At 36.4% G+C, this 16,050-nt stretch overlaps 2 protein-coding genes across 4 annotated transcripts; both read right to left on the bottom strand.

Annotated features, from left to right (window-relative positions):
* Positions 1-507: 507 nt before the first annotated feature.
* Positions 508-6,423, bottom strand: uchl5 (ubiquitin carboxyl-terminal hydrolase L5). Its single transcript, XM_007560574.2, has 11 exons — positions 6,205-6,423; positions 5,742-5,805; positions 5,557-5,662; positions 4,537-4,662; positions 4,320-4,381; positions 3,908-4,038; positions 3,667-3,730; positions 3,481-3,583; positions 1,556-1,669; positions 1,334-1,432; positions 508-887 (listed from the first exon to the last, which is right to left on the bottom strand). Exons 1-11 carry the CDS (start codon positions 6,278-6,280, stop codon positions 843-845), a joined length of 990 nt encoding a protein of 329 aa, XP_007560636.1. The 5' UTR covers positions 6,281-6,423; the 3' UTR covers positions 508-842.
* A 310-nt stretch (positions 6,424-6,733) lies between these two features.
* Positions 6,734-10,332, bottom strand: glrx2 (glutaredoxin 2). Of its 3 annotated transcripts, none has more exons than XM_007560573.2 (4): positions 10,244-10,332; positions 8,641-8,707; positions 7,999-8,175; positions 6,734-7,473 (listed from the first exon to the last, which is right to left on the bottom strand). In XM_007560573.2, exons 2-4 carry the CDS (start codon positions 8,704-8,706, stop codon positions 7,318-7,320), a joined length of 399 nt encoding a protein of 132 aa, XP_007560635.1. In that variant the 5' UTR covers position 8,707; positions 10,244-10,332; the 3' UTR covers positions 6,734-7,317. The 3 variants fall into 3 exon arrangements, with proteins under 3 accessions (XP_007560635.1, XP_007560633.1, XP_016531062.1); XM_007560571.2 differs by lacking the exon at positions 10,244-10,332 and adding an exon at positions 10,032-10,236; XM_016675576.1 differs by lacking the exon at positions 10,244-10,332 and adding an exon at positions 8,803-8,843.
* Positions 10,333-16,050: the final 5,718 nt, after the last annotated feature.

Here is a 16,050-nt window from a genome sequence, read left to right as displayed (position 1 = left end):
TATTTGTTTTAATAATTTGTTAGTTTTAATGTCTCAAAATCAAATGACACTAAAAAATATTAGATGAACTAATCGTGGCATGCAAACCACAAACGATGTTTGAGTGATACCTTATATGAATTATGCAGACTTGGTGATCGCTCCAGCAACATTCAAAATGCAACACTTCCAGCTATTACAGTGCTTTGACTGTAGGTGGCAGTAAAAACTAATTTCTGACTAACAGCGCTGAATCTCTTTAGACGAGATTATACCACGGTGTATAAAGAATGTTGTAGACAGTCCAACACTTGGACATTTCTTAGTTTGAAAAGTAAAAACTAAATCCACTTTTCAAACTCTGAAATTGCCATGTTTTTTTTCCTAGAATATGTCGGAGAGTTTTTGGAAGCAATTTACTATTTTCTGTCTACAGTGGCCTTGATATGTCATTGCAAGTTTAAAATATAAACCAGAAGGAGGGTGAAAAAGAGTAAGATGGAAATTAAATCTCCGAAAACCAAAAAATTCACAAACATCTAGACATTTTATTATGAAAATAAGACGAAACAAAATATGACCACATTTTTTCCTTCAGACATGCATATTAGCGCTAATAAAAACACACGGAGACAGCGTTTCGTCAGACAGTCTCTGTGCTGCAGCTGCAGTGCAGTTCTTTCTTTCTGAATAATTCACAGGAAGCCACAGCGTGAGCGCCGCAGGCCGTCCACACTCGCTCTCATGAAGATAACTGGTGAATCTGTACATGGCTCACTGACGAAAGAGTGACTGGTGTTCAGGATGATTGGGTGTTTGTGTCTGATTGGAACCTTCTCTGATGAAGTCAGTGTTGGTGTTCTTCACTTGGCCTCCTGAGCCTTTTTAGCGCTCTGTTTTTCTTTCGCCTGTTCAGAAAAACCCACATTGGCCACAATGTTTCAATTGGTGCAGTGTTAAAACAAGACGATTAAACAGTTTTAGCTTTTTCTTACAAATCAACCTGCTTTGCTTTTGAAAATATAATGTTCACAGGTGATGCCGTCCAGTGTGTAAAAAATAAAAACTGAAGCTTTGGTTTAGTCTTTTCACTTGGTACTTTTCTAGAAAGGAGTGCCTCATCAAAAGTGGTAATTATTTTCCTTTTAACAAGCCTTTTATCTTCCTGGGAAAGAATTATCTCTCATTCTCAGCCCACAAAGAGTACCTGCAGGTCGCACCCAGATGGCTCATTAAGTTAATTGGCATGCTTAATGGCGGACGTTTAGAAATGTCATGGCACTTATGTTCTCAGACTCTGTGAACCCAGAGTCAATAAAGTCGTGGAAAACTGCAAAAAGGAGAGAACCGTTACCTTTTCCACCAAAGGTATTAGCTGTTGGTACTCTGCCAATGTCTTCAGTAGCTCCATGATGAAGGGAAGGTAGTTGTGCTTTCGTCGAATATTTTCAATCTGCAAGAAAGCAGAATTCAAAAGAGCTGGGAAAAGCTAAATTTGTTCTGCGACAGATAACTGAACCAGATGACAACAAATAAAGCAGAGCTTTAAATTTATGAACCATTTTGTATTGTTAACCTTATATCTTTTAAGCTTCTGGTTCTCCTCTTCAATAAGGAGCTGATACTTGGCAATCTCTGACTGGATGGAGCTAAGAAATGTGTTGTTCTGGTCTGTGTCCATGGGCTCCTCCTGCAAACATGGTAATGAAAATAAAAATTACTTATTTTCTTAGAAAAAAGAAGAGTCTAAACAGTTCTTTGGTCTTTCTGATCTTTATGATCTGTGCCTATAGATGTAGACAAATGGGTAGTGCTTTAAAAGATGTCATTCTGGAAAAGGTTACATGAAGTTTGGAAAAGAAAACTTTTGCTGACCTCTAGTGGTGAAAAAAAATCCACAGCAATATAAATATTTAACCGAGATTTTGGAATAAGCTTCTTTGCAGACTTAATTGAATAAAAATGGATTTTGGAAAGGCTGAAAGTTTCAAGCAGCTCATGGTTAACCTGAACAACTACTGATTATGTGCGTCTGTAATATTGTATGGACTTAATTTACTGCTGGATTCCAAACCAACACCTCTGTCAAGGAGCCTGCAGCTTCTTTTTTAAATGTATCTTTGGACCAAAGATACATTTATACAAATGACTGTATGGACTGCAGCAATGAGAAAGAAAGCTGTCATTTAAAATCCTAAATGGCAGACCAACCTGACAGAAAGCAGAGAAAGCTGCTGCATTATTTAACATGTATGAAGTAATTACAATTTCTGCTTTGAGTTGTGCCACCAATTACATGCATCCACACAACAACCCGGTTTGGTGACTTCACACTAAAGGCTAAAGCTTGTTTTATGCAGAAGTTTACTCATACAGCAATGATGATATTTCACTTAAACTAGTGCCACTTCCACTAAACGGGTTTTGTTCGTCCATATTAAATTGGAGGTATGTTTATCAGAAATACATATATTTGTATAGTTTTTCACAAAATCACTACAGAGGTTGTCAAATGGCTAAAAACTCTTGGATAGACATTTTAAAGTGGCGTGGCGTTTCACTAAAGCAAAATGAAGGATGCAGGGACGGAGTGGGGACCTTGGCGTGATGCAAGCTGATGTGGGAGGAGTGTTTCCACCGTGTGAGAACACAAACTAACCCACAACCACGTGTGGAATCTGGTGGAGCTTTAAGGCTTTGCACTTAGTCACATTTTTTAGTTAAAATGTAATTTGGGTTCCAAAAAAATGAAAGAATAAACAAAACATGCACAACAAACATTCCGTCAATTTGCAACATGTCCCGTCCACTGCACACTTTCATCCCTCTGAAGACTCAACCCACTTCTTAGTGGTGTTTTGAGAAGTTAGTGAGGGTAAAGATGGCAACTGAGAGGTGGAAACAAAATGTGAAACGTCTCTCTGACTGGTATAAATTGACACAAAGCTGTTAATAAACGTCTTGTGGTTAAAAACATCATTTCATACCTGAACAAAGTCAGGATGCAGAGGTAGAAAACAGTGAAGGAGCAAAATGATCAGCACTTGCAACAAATGCAGCAGTGGAGAGATGAGCCAACAACAGCAAAAAATCTCGAATCCATGGTTCATTGTCATTTTTGCAAAGCTGTTTCAGAAATTATTTAAGGCAATTTCTGAAAAGGACACCAGACTGACATATTTGTGAATTGACTTTAGGGACTATTAATCCTAAATTCCCTTTGTAATAACTTTTTTTTTTCTGTTTTCCTAGTAGGAAAGTAGAAGGTAAGACAAAAAACATGGAATTTTTACAATTACTAAACTTCTTGTTGAGGCTTTAGTTGGTTAATTTTGGGCTTTTTACTGGGGAAAAAAATTGAAACTGTTGTCTCAAAAGCATATTTTAAAGTAATAAAATTAATGCATGATTTAAATATAAATAGCATTATTTATTTTAAATTCAAACATGCAGTTAAGCCTTCAAATAAGAAAAGTAATATTATTTCTCATTGCTTCTTACCTCTGTGAGCTGAGCCTGGAGCTCTGCAATTTTCTTCTCATACACCATCTTCCTGTCGGACACGATGGCCATCAGGTTGAATCGGATCTCTCCTTCACTGTACCTGAAGAAGAAAACGAGAATTTCTCTCAGCACTTAATAGACTTAAGGTTTTTGTAAAACTTGTTATTTAATTATATTGTTTACTTCTGTATTCTTTTCTCAATTACTGGGCGAACTGCACTGATCCAGTCATCCTGGTTGCAGGTACCTGTGGCATAAAATACACAACTATGAAAATCTGTTGTTTCCACAAGCATGTATAGTACATCACTACCAAAATATAATTCCTATATCTCATGTTAAGATTTTTTTTGTTGTTGTTTTTACAATTTATACAGAAACTTTAACAAACTAAAACATGCATAAAGTGAATCATTCTGTTTACCCAAGTCGATTGGTCCTTCCCGAAGCCCGTCCAGCTCATACAGTCTGCCGTTAACAGGGACATAGCTCACAAAGTGAAAGGCGTCTTCATCCTTTGCTGAAGACTTTGCATCAAATTCAAACATCTGCTGTCTTGAAAACACATACAAACCCAGTCAAAAACAATCATAATGTGACAAATTCTGATGTTAATGTTGGACACAAATAAAGCAAAAGACTTTTTCAATGTAATAGTATAAACTGTAGGGAAAACGTATTCTTTATGTTATTAGATTGAAAAATCAGTCAAGAATGCTGGATATTTTGAAACTGACTTGTATTTCAGAATACACATATTAATTCAGCAGCTAATTTACACATTCACAAGAAGCTAAACAGAAAAGAGCTTGGGGATGACATGGGAAAGCGCTCACCTTGCAAAGCTGTTGTGAACTTGTCGGATCACTTCAGAGTTGCTAAGAGCCAGACCCTTCATCTGAGGAGCAAATGCAGAAGATCATAAAACCCACCGTGAAACGCTGGCATCACAACATGCAGAGGCGGAGAGAAATATTCAAGTCACGTTGTTTATCTCTTCTCTGATCGTAACTGAAAAACGCCAGCAAGTATACAAAGATACCATTTACGTACAGCTCCATCAAAACTCTGAGAAAACTCTCTGAACTCTGTCAGTGTGTCGCCAAGCAACATGTCCGGATGGGAGCAGTTGAGCAGAACGCTGATGATCGCCTGGGTGGCGCATGCATTGTTTATGACCTGAAAATGGCACACAGAACAGAAAATACACACATTTAAAAGCACACAGAACAGCCACTGATTAACAGTAATAAGCATCTGCAGCATCTTCACACTATGCTGTTGGAAATGGACAAGGGCTGTAAAAATACTAAAACAGAAAACTGGTATTGGAGATATTCTTAGTGGTCACAGTTTTATGGCATTGGCATTTTTTTATGTATATATAAACTGTTCATGCAAATATATTTCCTTCGAGTAGCTTGAATTAAATCAACGTTTTTATATTTGTATTATCAACACAAGGAAGATATCATGTGTATCCCTAAAGGTGTTTTGCCATTTAGGGTGTGCATCCACATAGATCTCATGTTTTGGAAGAACAGGAAAAAAATATATATATATATTTTTAAAAAACAAGACCCATTGAGGGAAAAAAAATCAAAACATCAGTTTAATATTTCAGTGTGTACATGAGAGCCGAGTCTTCTTTGAAATGACTCCAAGGGACTGAATCCAGTTTTCACATTTTCTCTCAAAGAAACCGTGAAAACATTTAACCTTTTTCCCCAGTGAATAGCAAGTACCGATGTTATTGCTGTGACATTTCAATTTGAAACCATTCAAATGCTATGAAGAATTGTGTAAACCACTTTATCTTTAATTGTTGAAGATACAAATCTACAGTTTTCTGACACCACAATGAGAAAACTTGTGTGCTACAGATATGTTTTTTTTACAATAAAGTTTTAAATTTTACTTTTATGCAGTAAAGGCATAGCAAAAACATTATCTTTGATGAACTATTTAGCATTAAAGAAAACAAAGGGAAACAATTATTACTTAACCTTCTTTCAGTCCTGGGTTTGTTTATCCTTTGCCAAGTAGGTTTCATTGTAAACACAAACGATGTACCTGTTTAGCAAAGAAAATGTGGTCAAGCCTTGAATCCTGGACAATTGATCCTGCTGGTTCTTCCCCTGGCTGCCACTTGAAGAGAAAAATCAACCCGTGGACTGGCCTGAGGCAGAACAGATTTATTAAAAATTACGTTTTAAGAGAAGGCGTGCGATAAAGTCAAGTAGCGAATATAAACATACTTCAGGTTCTCAAAGTTCTCTGGTTCCATACTCCAGATCTCTTCAACCTGAGCCCCTTTACAGCCTGACAAATAAAAAAAAGCAGCATTAAACTAACATTTAAATAGATGAAAAAAATGTAATATCTTTACACGCGGTCAGACAACAAACCCATTGAAAACACAAGTCCGCTATCATGACGGCTTGTTTTTACGCGCCGTCGTTTTTGAACGCTGAGTAATGCTAGCTATTTAGCTTTCCTGATGAAGTTATCGACCGCTACCCAGTTACCGCATGCAAATGTTTCAAAGGAGCAAAATTCAGATGCCAGATCAAGATTCTCAGCTGGTTATATGTATACACAATGAAGAAAATTACTTTGCACCAGCTAATTTAGAAGTTAGCTTTGCATCAACTAGCTAGCGTTTGCGCATAGCCACATTACGCTGAATGAGCTGTCAACGTTTGGACAGAAAACACTCACCGAAACCTTTAATGAGCTCCGTGAACACTCCGGGGTCACTCTCCATCAGACACCATTCTCCTGCGCTGCCAGACATTTTTCGACCGCACAGTTAAACCCTCAGAACAAATATATTTATCAAATTATTATAGCTTAGCAGTGCACACGCTAGCTAGGCTAATTAATTGTAGCACAGTGACCTCACTTCTGTGCGGTGCAATGTGTTCTAACTGGGTACGCGCGATTTGTTTTAGAGGACGCACCGGTGGGGTGCTACCGCAACTTTGCAAAAAATAAATATATATACGTTGTGGTCTAATATCTCGTCTTGTATGCCTATGAATCTTTGTGAATGTTAAATGCAGAGATGCATCATAATACAGTAGCACATCAATAAAAACAACTTTTAATTAAATAAAAATGTGCGTTATAATTTCTATATTATTGCTTGCAATTCACTGATAAGCTCCAATATTAAAATGTCAACAGAAAAAAAAATAGCACCACCAAAAGAGGAGATAAATGCACACAAATGCTCTGGGACTTGAGGATGGTTTTTCTTTCAAGTTTATTAAGTAATATACATCTGATGTACAGGAATAAAAATATTTTCTCCTATTTAGTTTCATTTGAAACCATAAACACTTTGACATGCATCGGAGATTCTTTATCAATGCTTTTCTCTGGTAAACATTCAGACATTCACAGCTATTGCTAAAATGTCACAAAACAATAAACTACTTAAATACACATAATGTTGTTCTCCAAGATTTGCAGACTAGCAGCATAGCAAAGTGTGTGTCTGAAGTTATAATCAGGTGTTTTAATATTTCCAGGTATCCCAATTCCAGTACATATTAAAGTTTAAAGCTATTTTCCCCTTTTATTTTGTAATTCAACAAAGGAACGGGAGTGCTTTCAGAGTTTACTTAATGTTTTAAGATGGGAGATTTTAATAAATGCATACTGATACTTTCCATGTCTGAGAAAATACAAGCAAATTAGAAATCAACAATCCGTTTGACTTTGATAAACCAAGAGCATGGACATGTTCAAAAAAATTGTAACTTCTAGTATACAATTAAGCAAAATATTAAATAATAGAGGATTTAAAAAGGCTACAACGACGGTTAGTCATTTAGAGGGTTCAAAGTGTCCACTGCCAGATCCCTCGGTAACGCAGCAGGGGGAGCACCGCTCGATGAGGGGCAGTAACTTTCCCTGCTGATGGAGCTGCTTGGTGTCAGAGCCGCCCCCAATGCAGCTCCCGTTCACAAAAACTCTTGGAACCTGAACAAATAAACAATATGACAACATAGGAAAATTTAATGTGTGTCACCTATAGGGAAAGCTTTAAGAGACTAGTGCTTAAATAGCATTTGCAAAAGAAAAAAAAAGAAAAGTTAAAAAAAAAAAAACACCATCTTTCCCCCAACAACAAACATCTTCTGACATGTTTCTGGCCGGATATCTGACCACTCTGCTTCAAAGAATCAGTAGAGTTCATTTAAATTGTTTGATTAACACCCAGCTTTTACTCAAATTTACAATTGTGTTAAGACAAAGAACACTCCATAAGCTTAATTATCCTGCTTTATTCATTCTAACCCCTGTTTTCACATGTTTCTGAACATTTCAAAACATTAATACTACTTCCAGTCAGACGAAATTTGTTAGTAAAATCAAAAGAAACTAAAATCTGGCAGGCTATAAATAATTTTGGGCTTATTTGTGGCTGATATATATATATATATTATCCCAAAGTTCAAATAAACTGTTCATTAAAAGTCTCACGTTAAGATCTAACACTCTTACTGTTCTGACACCAGTCAACTGTGCCAAGGCCTCCTGAAGTCTCTTCCCATCGTTGTGCTGGTCCAGTTCAATCACCTTGTAATTGGCACCAATTTCATTGAACACATTTTTGGCCATTTTGCAATAGGGGCAGGTGGTCTTGGAGAATATGACAACACAGTTCTGTGACACCATCTCCTGAAAGATTGAGGGAAAATAGAAATTAGCCCATTATAAGGCTTTAACTGGATATTTCCAGGATTCATTGTCCATGATTGAACATTAGATACTTTTTCCATCACAATTAGCTTTTTAATACAGGTATCAAAAGTAAGTCATGTCTATGTAGCCAGGAACAATCCCCCAAAAAAATCTAGTTCACTTCATTAATAGTTCTAATTACAAACCGAACTGAAAAACAACTTGAGGTAATCTGTAAGATCACACTGACAGACGATGTGTGTGCAGACAAAAGATTAAAGAGAGCAGAAACCCAGCTGAGAAGCAACTATACATAGATCTGTCTTCAGAGATATTTCAAACACTACTTCTTGACTTAAATCATAAATCTAAAAGACAAAGAGTTATTAGTGAGTTTCAAAGGGCATCCACTTAACAGTAGCACAGCGAAAGCACGAGGTAGATTTGTAAACAACTACTCACCTGAACAAGTTGTACACAGGCTGTACTGGAGAGACCCCCAGTACTGGAGGAGGTAAGATTCCCCATCCTGAAGAAAGAAAAAAAAACATAGGTCCATTTGGCACAACCAAAGGAAAACATGACTATGAAAACTAACACACACGGTAAGGCACATTTAATAACCTTAGAAATGTGATAATACCAAAGGAAGGGAGGAAAGGAAGGCAAAATAGTAGAAAAAAAAACAAAACAAAAATGAACCATAGCTGCAGCTTTAGCAATAACTGCTAGTAGAAGGTAGCAACACCGTGCATTCACTACTGTTGCTTTAGTTAATGGCCTTCCTACAACTGCAGTACGGTTTAAGAGACCGATAATCTAGGATTATCCACCTAACAGGGTTAATAAGCAAATGGTTAAAATGTCTAACTGCTCAGAAGTGTCTACTCAATTAAAAAGACAACAAACTATATGCATGTCAAAAAAGGATTGTATTTAAAAGTGCATTACTAACACTGTAAACCGAAATAAGCTGTAAAGTAATTAAGGAAGGGACAAAGCTGTCCTGCTTGTTGAAAGCAATGTTATGTTGACATTGAACTGGAAGCTTGAACGAGTAGATATTTCACTAATTTTAGGGAATCTAGTTCACTTCATGAGCTTTACTTCAGAATAAGACTTTTTAAGTCTGGTCTAAATTAATCTCTGCTGCATAATTTTTCCTTAAAATATCAATTTATATAAAAGCAGTTTTTATATCACAGAAAATCATTTCCAATGATGACTTCCATGACACGGAATCAGACTTGGTCTGATTGTGAAATAGGACTTGTTATTTAATGTAACTTTCCAAAGCAGGAATAATCTACACTACTCTCAAATTTCTTAGACGTCCCACCTTCCGGAGTTTCCATCCTATTTATGTAAACATGACTAATTTAATAAATATATTTTCTTATCTTATCAGATTATTAAATATGTTTAAATGACGTTGGTTTAATTTAGCACAATCCTGTCAAGTTTGTTGTCTTATTTTGTGTCAAGTTTTTCCAAGATGAATTTTATTTGCACAAACACATTGGAAATGCTTTTCTTGGAATATCACGAAGACATAACTGTCTTTTAAAGCACTATTGTGGGATTTATACCTTCGTTGATTATTTTTAGAATATTCAATTTTTGAAACATCTTTTCTAAGTCGGTCCAGCGTCCTTAAAAACAATGAAATTACACTTTGACGAATAAACGCTGTTCGGTGTCTGGGACAACAATATCTTCACAGCTGCTGAGTGGTTTGCTAATGTTAACGGTACAATTACAAAAAGGACGAGTAGTTTCAAACTAGGAAACGTGGACGTTTGATTAAAGTAGTTGAGCTGCTGTATTTTCTACGTAAAGCAAGCAGGAATGACCTTCTGCAATGGGTCCATATCACTCTATGAAGACAGTCTGCGTGGACAAACATGGTGAAAAATGAACAAACGGCTGGTAAAGACTCGAATTTGTGGCTCGAATAAAACATGCTGTTAGAGTATGAGAAGCTCTGGAGCAACACAACACACTGTTTAAAGCTTTTCGTCTGGTTTTGCCCTCTTCTTTACACCGTTTTCTGTCCGATTCTCACCTTACGAATGGAGCGTACTTCTTCTTCCTATTTGAATAGGTGGCGAATCAACTGAAGTGCACGCTACCGCCACCAACAGGACGGAAGTGAAGCAAAAAAAGTTAAGGTATTTGGTGTTTATAAATAATACAGTAAGGACAAATTTACAACATGAGTAAATAAAAATAGCATCATCAGATTATGTATTTGTGATCATTAATTTGCGACAACTACAGAACATAACATTCATAAGGATCTGTGGCAAAATTGGTATCATGCAACAATATTTGAGTTTTTACAAATCAGTTACAATGAGATACAGCTCGAGTAAAATGCTGTAGCACCTGCACATATTTGAGTGTTGGAAGTAAATGTAAACCGTGTGTTCAAATTCTAACAATGTCATATAAATTTTACAATTGTTGGACTACAAAGGCTGTCACATTAACTTATTTTACTCTTCTGATTTTTTTTTATATCATTCCTCCCCGTGTGCAATTCTGCTTTCAAAGGTTTATAAGAAATACGTCACATTTCAAATCACACAAATGGAAAGGAATTTGTCCTAGTTTCAGTATGTGAAAAGAGGAGCTATGCATACAACATCTTTTAAAAAAAGGTGCATTTCAGTGGCAGTTATCCACTTTCAAGAGGTTTACCAAAAACACATTAACTCATATTTATTTATTGTTCTTAAATGCACTCAAAAGGAGTGCATTTAAGAACTAGTTTTTATTGCTCAAACACTGAATTTCTCTTTTCATTGCTGCAAGGTCTTGAAAAGTATCTCTTGGAATACAATAGCCATTATTTAAATGCAGCAACTATAAAACTTAAGCTTTCTCTTTCCATTTATCTCACTTTGTTAAAACATAAAAACAAGAAGGCATATCATTTAACCTGCATGCCTATTTCCCCTTCCTTTGTCAAAAGCAGAGTTAAATAGATCCATTCTGAATTTCTCATTGACCATTCTGGCCCACCTCAGGCAGAAGGTTCAACCACAAATCCCAAAATACCTGATGAGGCAGCACAGAAATGCTTCAAACAGCTTTTTCAGGAAGGAGGAGATATAAGCATCATCTCAGAATGCTTTTACCCCATCAAACAAATCAGCAGTTCAGACAAAAAAGCAGTCAGGCAGCATTTAGATTACCTTGACCATTGAGGAGGAAACTATTTGTCCAAAAAAAAATAATCAATAAATGCCATGGATATAGGAATGAACTCGTAATTTTTAATTCATATATTCTTTAATTATTATTTTGGCGCTGTAGACTAAATGTCTTAGAATCATATTTGAAGCAGATCAAGTCACAATAAGTGCTAGAGTAATTGAATGACAAATAAGGGTGGTCATAGAGGAAGATAAAAAACTGATTCTCAGTGATTGGCTAAATAGTTGCCATGGTAATGGTCTTTAAAAGGCTTACAGTGCCAGCTTCAGGCCTTTTTTATGGTTTCTGACTAAAAAATACATACAATTTCTATTACTGGGCAAATAAAATATAAAAGGAATGGCAGACTACTTTATAGTACATTTCCAGTGTTTTTTTTGTTTTGTTTTGTTTTGTTCTTTTTAATGGAACTGTACAAAGGCAGGGCTTACAGTAAAATTGAAGTTTAATATTTTAAAAAGAAAATAGCTTCACCAACCTCAACACTTAAGTGACAACAATATAAAACAGCCTAACGTAAATGGCACTTTCAGAAAATGTGTCCCAGCTCCCATGTACCACACTTTGGTAATGACGCATGCAGAAACATTTCAAGCCACAGTGAAGTGCTGACGTGTGGAGCTGGCATAGGGTGACAAATTGTTTGTGGATGGATTTGCAACCCTGAACACAGCAGAAACACATATCATTCAAAAAAATAATAGAGACACATCATTTATCACACAGATGTAATGAATGCTAATTTAATTTCGCTGAACCCATTCTGAAGGGCTGTCATTGTAAAACTATCGGTGCAAGATTTTACAAAGAAGGAAAGAGAGGAACCCAAAACTGTCTACGATTACTCAGAAAATGGACATTGCACTGTGGATAATTTGTCTATGGAAAAGGATGAGCAGTCATTAGAGTGATCTATATCTTCCATCTCATTGTCATTAGTCCTGTGATGCTTCATTGTGACAAATTAGAGACAGCGTGGGGTAAGTTGTTGACATTGTATTATGAACCTGTAGAAGACATCCACATCATCTCGGTGGACTTCATTTATTCATGTCGTTTCTTCCTTGTCTGGGTTATGTGAGATCAGTGCAAAGCCTAGCATACAAAATACAGACTATCACATTCATTCTTATCAGACATTCACTGCCTCAAATCCCCCTGATTTCGTTTGTGTTTAAGCGTGGCTGGAGAAACCCCACATGTGCAGCACATGCTTGTTCTCTGGAGGGACTGAAGAAAAACTCCACATGTGGGGGAAATGATTGTCTGATAAGAACTAATCTCTACTTCTAGGATCCTAATGAAAATTAAAAAAAAGTGTATGGCTTTTTTTCAAAGCTAGTTTTTAGCTAAATGAAAAAAAAGGGCCATCAGAAAGAAGAGATGGATTATCGCTTTAAAAAAATGTATTACATTGGACATTATCAGAGAATGCTGGGATACAGAATCTTAATCGTAACACTGAACCCGTCTGATACACATCACTTCTCTGCTTTATTCCTGATTAGCAATATGATTATGCATACTTTTATTCAATTGATTTGTAAATCTGTCCTGCACTGCACACCAGTATATCATGAAGTATTGATAAAACATAGTTCTGTAGATATTTTTTCTTTCTTTTTTTGTTTCTCTCCCCAAAACCAGATTCAACCTAAAGTGTAAGCCTAGAAATTCTTCGTTTCAGAGAAAAAAAAATAAGAAAATTGATTATTTTAGTATTGCTGTGTCCAAGAAGTAACATTTTCAGTCTCATCTGGTTTAAAAATGTTTTAAATCAAATAATTAGTTATTTTATTATGTCCATTTTTTCCACTTTACAGGGAAAAATACTTCCTTATGCTGATTTGAAAATATAGTATTGGGGAGACGTGGACTAGTCATGTGTGCTTCACAGTTTCACAGTGTTTTTTATACTTTATGTGTGAACCAAGTGAAGTGCAAGAAAATTTCCTTTTCATGTCCTTTCATCTTAAATTTAGAAAAGAATGTCTGATGAGCTTAAAGTTTTTTGCTTTGTGTTTATGGTGTTTCCTGCTGCTACCCACTGCTTCATGCCTGAAAGCTACAAGGAAAAATTTCAGTTCTCGTCTCCATTGATCAAAGTGTAGCTCGTGGCCATAGCTTGATTGAGTGCTGCTGAGTTTCTGCTTAACAGGCAATTAGGAGAGCACATAATATTTCATTTTTGGTCAGTTTATCAATAAACTAATACTAGAATCTTTAACGCTTGCCATGCAAATCTATTAAATTTGTGTCACTGTGATTTTTCAATCTGTGTGAGTTTCAGTAAGGACTGGAGCTTGACTGTAGTTCCTCCTTTGCTTTTCAGCATGTGGAGATTTTCTATTTCGATGTGTTGATAGTACCGTCAGTCAAGAGGGGCTGCAGACAGGGGGGTTTGCACTGAATATCATTTTGGCTGATTAGGGCTGACGGGTTCAAGTCTGAACTTCAGCCAGGGACAGATAAAATTCATGACCTATTAAAAGTTAATGTTGGATATAAAAACCTTAGTTCTTATATATAAGAATAAAACAGTGCCCTCATTAACAATAACGACAATACTATATGAAATTATTATGATTTCTGCAATCTCTTTGTCTAAGTAATTTGCTATTATAGACACAACTTTTTGTCCAGGGTATGGATTTGGTAGGAAACAATGCAATTGGTTTCCTGCTCATTAGTTTTGCTAGGAATGTCAAGATCCATAAATGTTCATCTCAACAGCGATTAACGTACAGAGTCTGGAGTCAGAGTCTTGCACTTCTGAATTTTCTTGTGAAGTTTGGCTGTTTTTTTATTTCTTTTGGTAATGTTTGTCAGAGAAAAATTGGGGAATGCTCCTTTTGAAAAGATGACTGTCACAGCAAATTATTAATTTTGAAAACAAATTAGCTCTTGTTACACTTGGGTTTCCTCTGGTGGTTTCAGGTTTCCTGGCTGCTACATGGCAACTCAAACCATGAGCTGACTCTGTAGAATTTCAAAGAATAGATGTCTGAAGACTGACCTTAATAAGCTCCTATTAATACACTTCTTTAGGTTGAATCCAAAACTCATCTTCACTTTTTTGGTTGAAGAAAGAAGGTTATAATCCAGGATTATGCCATGAATTTGATGGTTGTTTTTTTTTATTTTTTATTTTCTTCCAAAAATGCAGTGTTGAATTGATTCCAAAGAACTCAATAATGGCTCTTAGGTGACCAGCCGTCACTCACGTAAGCCTTCTCTGAGTCATTTAGATAATTCACTATAAAACTTATGATGCCTGCAGATGTGCCAGAGAGAGAGAGAGAGAATATTTCAATCCATTACTGTGCTGGCAGTGATTCATCACCTCTCTAATGACCATCCTCACCCCAAGTGGCAAGACCTTTCATGGAGCTCCAGACTAAGGGCAACTGACACTAATTTTAGGTTTCTTCCATTTCAGAATATCTACAACAACAAGGCAGGAATGTATGCCACTCCAGCCTTGTGGAGGTCCATTCTTTTCCCCGTGATGTTCTTTCCTCGTTGCGATGAATTGATTGCAAAAGATTCCCATATTATGAACCACAGTTCATATGCAGTGGACCTGGTTCATAGTTTCAACTTTCAAACATTTTTTTTTCTGTGAAACTTAAGTCCAAGTTACTGCCAGAAATTCCTAGGAGCAATGAGACTTGACTGGCTGGGATTTTCAAAGCAGCCAATCTGAGAGCAGCATTTATTTTCCTTGGTGCTGATTGGCTGTACACCTAAGAGCAGAAATAAAGAAGACTGCATAGTTATTAGACTCCATGGCAAGTATTAGAATATGAAGTTATAGGTTTACAGATGGTTAGTTGTCATTTTTTCGCCACATTGATACACCTAAAAACAACAACTACCCAAAGTTCTGGAATAGTTGTAGGGGATCAAATACTTATTTCATTTAGACATTTATGAAATGTTAAAATGAAACTACCAGAAATTCAGCTGGACATCAAGTTATAATTGATTGTGTCTGAATAGGCACACCAAAATAAGCCACTTTATTGGTGTACTACCGCCACTATTTGACTGCGGGTAGGAAATTTGGTTAAAACCCTGATAGCAACTTTATTGCCCAAAGCAGCTCAGATAAAACCTCAAAGAGTGTGTGACAGAGTACACACATCCAGGCCCACAGGGTGAGCTGCATGTGATTGGACTCCAAGAGCACCTGGGTTGGTCTCAGCAGGCTCCCTCGCCGGCTCTGCTTCTCCTCCGTAGATTTTCACTGGCACAATAAATAAAAAGCTTCACATAACTAGCTTGGAAAAAGTAAAAAAAAATATGAACTGCTGGGTGTTTCTTTCATCTTTTAAATTGCAGCAAATTCAATTATACGATTACAAAGAGTTTTTAAGAAATCAATTAAAGCCCTGAAAACTGAAACCGCCTTAAGTCTGGTTCAACAATTTATGTCAATTTTAATGGTAAATGGTTTTATTAGTAGTCAAAATAGGATGACACTGGATCCCAAAAATGTACATTTATGGGTTTGCTGGTGGCCAGTTTGAAAGGCAAAACTGTTGTGAGGTCAAGAAGGACAGAACAAATATGTGACCCAATTTTATAAAATGAGTCAGAGCGCAACATGTTAGAAAATGGTCTGGGGACCAGACTGAAGCGCAACTA

This window comes from Poecilia formosa, unplaced genomic scaffold (genome assembly GCF_000485575.1).
Source record: "Poecilia formosa unplaced genomic scaffold, Poecilia_formosa-5.1.2 Scaffold116, whole genome shotgun sequence".
In the NCBI taxonomy this organism is placed as follows: Eukaryota; Metazoa; Chordata; class Actinopteri; order Cyprinodontiformes; family Poeciliidae; genus Poecilia; species Poecilia formosa.
Note: the sequence above shows the minus strand (reverse complement) of the source record. Positions and strands in the feature narration are given on the sequence as shown.

Coding starts and splice junctions, on each gene's coding strand:
- uchl5 (XM_007560574.2), bottom strand. CDS start 6,280: ATGTCTGGCAGCGCAGGAGAATGGTGTCTGATGGAGAGTGACCCCGGA. Junction 4,663..5,556: donor ACATTTTCTTTGCTAAACAG/GTACATCGTTTG, acceptor TGCCATTTTCAG/GTCATAAACAATGCATGCGC. Junction 3,584..3,666: donor ATTGAGAAAAGAATACAGAA/GTAAACAATATA, acceptor TTTCTTCTTCAG/GTACAGTGAAGGAGAGATCC.
- glrx2 (XM_007560571.2), bottom strand. CDS start 10,141: ATGTTTTATTCGAGCCACAAATTCGAGTCTTTACCAGCCGTTTGTTCA. Junction 8,176..8,640: donor CCTGTGTACAACTTGTTCAG/GTGAGTAGTTGT, acceptor TCAATCTTTCAG/GAGATGGTGTCACAGAACTG. Junction 7,474..7,998: donor AGTTGACTGGTGTCAGAACA/GTAAGAGTGTTA, acceptor TTATTTGTTCAG/GTTCCAAGAGTTTTTGTGAA.